Source organism: Ambystoma mexicanum, chromosome 14, assembly GCF_040938575.1.
Source record: "Ambystoma mexicanum isolate Mex_15411 chromosome 14, UKY_AmexF1_1, whole genome shotgun sequence".
Taxonomy (NCBI): Eukaryota; Metazoa; Chordata; class Amphibia; order Caudata; family Ambystomatidae; genus Ambystoma; species Ambystoma mexicanum.
The window spans coordinates 321,523,055-321,530,560 of record NC_090940.1 but is presented as its reverse complement, the minus strand read 5'-3'; the positions used below and the strand labels follow the sequence as shown (position 1 = coordinate 321,530,560).

At 44.0% G+C, this 7,506-nt stretch overlaps 1 protein-coding gene across 1 annotated transcript in view; it reads left to right on the top strand.

Moving 5' to 3' along the window:
* The first annotated feature begins 845 nt into the window (after positions 1–845).
* PSMC1 (proteasome 26S subunit, ATPase 1) overlaps positions 846–7,506 on the top strand; it is a 102,980-nt gene continuing 96,319 nt past the window's right edge. The window contains exon 1 of the mRNA XM_069637457.1: positions 846–978. Coding sequence (XP_069493558.1) covers positions 976–978 — 3 coding nt within the window. The 5' untranslated portion in view covers positions 846–975. The remainder of the gene's footprint in view (positions 979–7,506) is intronic.

Sequence of the window (7,506 nt, the reverse complement as noted above, 5' to 3'; positions counted from 1 at the left end):
CGCTACAAGTGCTCTAGAGCCAGGGGTATCAGTTTTCCAGTAATGGCTCCAAAAACCTGGAACAGGCTCCTGTTACCAGACATGAGCCCTCCCACCAATGTTTCAAAAAGGCATTAAAAACGAGCTTACTCAACAAATACTAGGCCTATGCCAGTGCACCTGCCCCATCACTAGTCTGCTTGTACTGTAAATCCACTGATGCCAACTATAAGGTGTATTATTCTAACTGTAGTAAATGCTACCAAATGTAATGTGACCTGATTGTTACTGTATTTAATTATGCTAAGATGTCTATAACTACACCTTGACACCCATGGGTTTGGCATATAGCAAATGCAATAAATAAATAAATGCAAATAAAACCTGACCACTGGGACAGCAAAAAGGGCCATTTCTCTAATGGGAATTAGCCTACTCACACCGAAGCAGCTATGGGGATATCAACCGTCCATGCACAGGTGCGTGTACTTCCAGTCAACAAATCTACGCATTTCCCCATCGATTACAGGTTCAATTTCCTTTCCGGCTTTCTACATTCAATTGTACTTGCAACTGCAACACTAAATGATAAGCTTCAGCTCAGTGACGTCGAGAAATACTGGCGCGCGTCAACTAATTATAGTTGGAGGCTCTAAAAGGAATATTAACTCAAAGTTTACGTGTTTAATATATGCGTTTTCATATTTCTAAAAAAATAATCTATTGAAATATTGCCTTAACCTAAATAGTTTCTATGTAATTCTCTCTCTTATATCTTTTTCTTAATAGTTCGTGGTTCTCATTACGTTGGTAAGCATTGGTTAGCATTACAATTTCAAGATGGACACGTCGTGAGTGGCTTGCACTTGTCCCTCTTTCATGTCTTCAGTTTCCCTAACGTGCTTTCCTCGCGAAATGTCATCTCTTTGTTATGGCGAACTGTAATGACGCACTTCCGGCGCACTGTTTAACCGGCCCATAAAGAAGGAAAGGAAGATGGTAAGTGACTGACTGCTTGAAGGGTTTGAGTTTGGGAGAGGGGAATAACGTGATTTAGGATGTGGTGCAGTGTAGTATACCTCTCGCATTACGTGCACTGCGCTTCTGTGGAAGTGGCAAGTGATCGGAAAGCTCACTGTTTAAATATGAAGCGCAGAGCTGAGATGTGCCAACTCATGCAGGGCCTCTGCACTCTGTCTCCCTTTGCTGTACAAATGCAGTGATGTAGCTTCTGATGCCAAATCAATGAAAATGCTCTGGTCCATCTTCGTCGATAGTGGTCGTTAATCTCACTGCTATCCCATCCCCTTTGTAATACGTGAACCTGTCATTTCTCGTTTTCCATCTCTTCTTTTCCCTCTTCGCTGCAGGGATTGCTTTACCCATTAAGGGTTGAGTCCAGTTGCTGTACTCGCTGTGTCAAACGCTTCAAATGGGCCAAATTATTCTGTGACTCAGGCCTGGTGATGTGGGGGAGAGCTCATCACCCCAACTAAAGAGTTTGATACTGTGCATTTTAAACATCTCTGCGCCGCCAATGCCACCTCTCTTATATGCTTTGTTCCTGACCCCTCTTCTTCCCCCCACAAGGCTTTCAGCATGGGGGTTCTCTTTGAAATCGAAATCTAACTAAAACCACAGCTTTAAATCAACTCCACAGCTACCAGGTTTTACTTTACGAACATCCTTAAAATCTATCGGTATATCAGTTTCCCTCTTCTAAATGCTATTCAGCAGGGTGCTCAATTACTGCTACGTTTTAGTCCCTCTTAATAAGGTATTGGGATTTTCTTCCTGTACCTTCTGCACATTCCTCGCCCCTTTCACCTTCATGCGGTGTTGCAATATCTTCACATTTCTTCTTCCTGTGTTTAAATCGATTTTTGGTTTGCACCCTTAATTTGTTTAATCTATCATCTCATAACAGCTCGTAATCCATACTCCTGATCTCTGCTCTACTAACGGTCCACACTGTGTTATCTCCTGCTTTCCTTTCTTCATCCTCCTGGTCCCCATCACTTAAATGCCCTACCCCCAAAATAAAGGGCAGTTTACTAATGACTACCTTCAAGATCACCATTAAGAGACACCTTTTCTCCCAGGAGGTAGCCTCACAGTTGTGCTATAATCCTCCGAGTGATCCCGCTACTGTGTTCAGTGTATATAATACGGAATATATATTTATAGTCCATCTGATAGTTTAATCTATTAACCAATAGAGATTACGTTTATATAGAACCCAGCAATGGGACTTCTCTGTCCATTAATATGGCCTTCGTACACTGCTTTGTGGTGACCCATGTTTCATTGACTAAATATCAATAAGGGGCATTGGGTATTTTAATAAAGTTTGGCGTTCCCATTTGATTATGTCCAATGTAGGTTGCCTGCATCTATGGCTTCAGAATTATGGCACATTAGTTCACGTTAGTTTCTGCCTGGAGTCTTGGTAGCGAGATAATGAAGTGAGATAATGCAATGACCATGTGGGGACAGTCATTTGTTTTCAACCTAGACGTTCACATTTTCACCCTTACTGCGCATTCTATAAGCAATGTGTATTACCTTCCAGCCCTTGTTGACACATCAATTTGCCAAGATCATTTATCATTATTGTTGCGCACTGCGTGCTGCTATCGTCCTCAAGATATACAGAACAGAAGGAGAACGTTGCTGGAGGAGGTTATAATCGGAAAATAAATGTTTTGAGAGCATTCCTGTATCTGAGGAGGTTGCAGTTAGTGGGAAGCGAAATGGGAGATCATTCTAAAGGTTTGTGTACAGACAGCAGAAGGCCCTTCAACCATTTGTCTCCTTGATTTTTCGGGCATGGAGAATCCAAGTTGTGCAAAAGTGTGGTGGGGGGTCGTCTGGTGTATTAATTTGAAAATGATATAGTCTTGAGAGGGACTACAGAGCGTGTTTTGGATTATGCATGTTGTCGTGACCTTAATTATTTTAGTGACGGGAATCCAATGTAGGATGTACAGTGCTGCAGAGATGTCATATTTCCCATCGAGAAGACGCTACAGGAGCCTGCCTGCTAAATGTTTTCTCTATAGGCAAATATGTTGGATTGGATGCCCAAACGGCAGCTGTTGCCTTAGTCCCGGCAGGTGGGGATGGATGCATTTTTAGGATGGAGTTACTTACATCAGCTCCACCACTGCTGTCCGCATTGGCCTCCCGGCACTCGCCTTGCATTTCACCTCGTTGCTTTGCTCACTGTCCAAGGGGGACAAACATCTGACTCTCCGAACTATAACAATTACGTTCTCAATCTAAGCTCACCGCCAAGATTGCACATAACTGAGGTAGCCCCTGTTGTTTCAGATGTGGCACCAGCTTGTGTAGTCTCGACCTCCCACTGTCCACCCTGTTTTGACTTTTTTGCCTGTTTGCATGCATGAAGCAGCCCCCCGCACCATGAGGTGAGGATATGCCAGTATGTATACATACATGCTTTAACTTATACGTGTGTTCTTGTATTCTATGAACTGTACCATGCCCTTTGTGGAACTAGCGGCTAGATGCAGCTGGGTTTTGTGCACTGAAATAAATGCAAATATAAATAGCACTAACCCTGTATGGGTAGAATAGAAAGGGGAGTTTGTGACAGAAGATTTTAAGTTGGAAAAAGCGTTTGGCAACAGAACTCACTTTGGCAGCAAGGCAAATATCTCGGTCAATGATGAAGCCAATGAACTTGACATTGGTGGCTGACAAGGGGCAGTTTCTGGAGTCTGGCTGGCCAGAAACACTTGATCCAGAGTCGCGAGGTGTTGTTTTGGGAGCAGGATTGTAGTGTTTGAAATGTTTGTCTTCAGTCCCACCCATGTGTTCATGGCCTGAAGATTGGGGCACAACATGTGGCATTGTGTGTAAGGGATTTTTATAAAGCACACATCTAGCTGGCAAGCTGCACCTAATCGATGCACCGAGGAGGTTACAAGTAAGGGTGCAAGGGTAGCAGAAGAGCTGGGATTGATGGGGGAGCAGGGGAGGTTAGGGCTTCGCGAGGAGTGGAACAAACAGCGATTGGCAAGTTGCTCTTAGAAAAGTCGTGTCTTCAGGTCCTTCCTGGAGGAGGTGGCAGTCTTATTTTTGTTGACATTGATTTTGTCTGGGCAAAGGTGGATCTCTGTGTTGTTGATGAGCATATTAGCATAGGAGAACGGAAAATGGTAGCGAGCAGTGGAGGTCGAAATTAAAGAAGAGGACCACCCAAGGACCTCATGAATATCACAACTGGGTAAAATATTGGAGAAGGAGGGCATGACTCTGCGAGATCTTCCTTTGGGAGAAAATTCAGGGCTGCGACTGAGAACTGTGTGTGGGCTGTGGATTAGGAACAGTCTAGGACAAGGGTGCACAACATGCAGCCCGGCAATTTGCTTTTGTCAGCCCGCCGGGATTAAAGACTTTCCTAAGGGAGGGCGGCCCAAAAGCAGCAACGCCCGCCCTCCATTAGTGAAGTCTTTGACTTAGTGGGCTGGGAAAAATGCTGACCCTCTCTCTATTGGTGCAGTGCATTCACTGCGTGGCTTGTTGCTAGAAGGCATTTCAGCCATGCCACCCGCAGCACAAGAAGTTTAGAGGCGGTCCATCCGTCTGCCACCTCATCGACCTTCCGACCTTCCAGGTAAGAAAACACTGCGTTACTGTACTTGGGTCTGAAACGCACATTGCTAATTTCCTGCTTAAATCGGCACCTCGTAGAGCCAAGGGTCCTTGCCCACAGTCTGCTCGTCTTGGCTGCTCAGGTCCGCGAAAAGGGACCCGTGAGAGCTGCCATTGCAGGAGCCTTATAACGAGCTGACAGGGACACAACGGCGGATTAACCATCAAATTATCTGCCACCACGCTGAAAAAGATGGATTAGGGCGTGCCTTCAAAAGAAATCAAATATTATTTGTTTGCGGGTTAAGGGTAAGGAACAGCGGGGCAGAGAACGCATCAGCATGAAGCTAATCCAAAAGGTCCTCTGGTGATTCAGATATTTGTTTTGTTTTAAATCTACTGTAAAATAATGTCCCTTACCCTCTACCCCTCCCAGTGCACCATTTCTCAGTAATCAGACACACAAATAAAAAAGGGAATAGGAAGTGTGGTCGAACTCAAAACTGCTTGATGCTTCAGATTTGTGAAGCTGGGCTAGAGATAGCAACTTGCTGTATGGCACGTTACTCATTCTACATTTGCTCTACTGGGCCATCTCCAATTATAGATGCATTGACCCAGTGTCTAACCTACAGGCCAACACATTCTTAAATCGAGGATAATTCGAAATTTTGAAGCCTGGCACCGATGCAGTGACAATTGTATGGGATCAGCCTGCCGAGTATTAGGAAAATAGAACGTGCCTTTTAAGCTTCTCTGCTTCCAGATGTGAATTGGATGGTATGTTTGTTAGGAGAAATTTCTTCTACCTATCGAGAGTATGCACATCACTGGTGCCCGAGATCCAGCAAATGACATCTGAGAGACGCTGCAATGTTTCTCACTGAATGTGTGAATGTGTGAAATCTTTCAGCGCAGTCTTTTCCTCCTTGATGATTTGCCTACTTTGTCTAATATTGACAATGTGTCAATAGGAAAATATAAATGGTGAAAATATTTAAGATTGAAATACAAATAAAGACCGGTGCACCTCAAAAAGGTATTCCTTGCCCATGTGTTTAATAAAAATTGGGGGTTGAAAAAGCCTCCTGCCATACCGCCCCTCGCAAATTTACTTTTTGGCCCACTATAGGAAGTATGTAAGGTGCATTCGGCCCTCTGGCATCAGTTGTGCACTACTGGTAGGAGGGTCTTATTTTCAACCGTGACAGATGCTGCAGAAGGAAGTTAAGCCTTCACAACTTCCATGTCAGCTGTCATTCAAAGGTTGTTGGACAAGGATACTGGAACTGATTCCGTGCCTATTTTGGGATGTAGGCCCAGTTATGTTTCAAGGAGGGAGTTTTTCTTTTGTCTTTTACTGGATTTGTTTACAGGTACAGCTTGACAAGAAATGGGAGGTTACCATTTGCTCTGTAATTGCCAACGTCAAAACAGCAGGGGCCTTCCAAATTCTTGAAAATTCCACTAGACCTGTGGGTCAAGTAACTTCAATTTAAGAGAAATGCACTCAACCCAGTAACTGAATGAGAACTTTTTTTGTTGTTGAAAAAACATGGTAATTGGTGACAAACATAACTCTGTCAGTGTGTCAAGTAGCAGCTACTTTTTTAATATCCCAACTATTCAAAATATAATAGAGAAGCATTTTTTGTTATTGGGGAAACAAATGTTAACGCAGTGAAATGCTAAAGGCTAACATCACCGCCTGTGTGCCTTTTCATAACCGTGCGAGCCAAGTGCAGGCTTACATTATTTTATAACTATTCTGCACATGTTACCTTTCAAACAGTTACTGTAATCTCTTGGCAAAACTACTTTAAAATCTTTCTTGCGTCTTGGTTGCTTATGACCCTAATATGTCTGTCTTCTGGGTTTCAGATGAGCCAATGCAGTACTGCTGCGTTAGTCTCAAATCCAGCAAAGTCTGGGCCATCTACTTGAATCCTTGTAAGTACAGATACTGTACCCACCGTGTTGGGGAGAATTCTAAAAAATGTGCTAATTCCCTCCGCCTTAGAGACCCCCACCAACTTTGCTGGATTTTGAGGACTTGATTTTTTTAGCCTGGATAGAGTGTGACCCTTTTCCCCACTCTCTCATGTATCTTAATGTGAATTTGACCTCCTGTTTCTTTTGGTTATGGAGTCTGACAAACTCCATCTTTTACAATATGTCACACACTTCAGTGCAGTGGCACAGGGAAGTCTTTCAGATATCCCAATATTTAAATACCTTCTCTCGGATGAACTACTGTTTCCCAGAGCAATAAAGTGAAATTGACTTTACTTACCGATGTAACTTTCTAGACCCAGCACACACTATCTTACAATAGAGTGCTGGAGGGGTTACTTAGTATCCCCTGTGTCTAGATGCTCATGTAACATTTTTATGTTACCTTTTCCTCACAGAATGGCTGGTGGCAGTGGTTTTGTTTGAACTACCATGGTTTGCATTTATCTCGGGCTGCGGTTGCGGCTCCGGTAAAGCAACCGCGGGAGCCATCTTTGACAAAATGGTCTCTGGTCTTCTTTTTTCGCCATGTCTTTGTAGAAAGGTCCTTCTAGAGATTTTCTCTGTGTGCCAAACCAGGTTTGGTCTCTTTGTTCTTGTCGCCTTTGGCGGGATTCAGGAGTGAAGCCCGCCTCTGACTCCAGAGTGTCTGGGGTAGGCAGGAAATGAGAGAAGTGCCCGAACTCCCTGTGCTTAGTCTCCTAGGAGACACACATGCACTCTGTGGTGATTGGCTGGCTGACTGTAAGGCAAGGAGAGCCACCCTGCTGGGTGAGTGACAGCTAGGCTGGAATGAATGGGAAAGAACTGAATAAAAGTTGAGCTTTTTGGCTTGGAGTCGACCACTGGACGAAGGAACCGAACAAGAGCTTGAAGAGGACACCTGCCGCAACT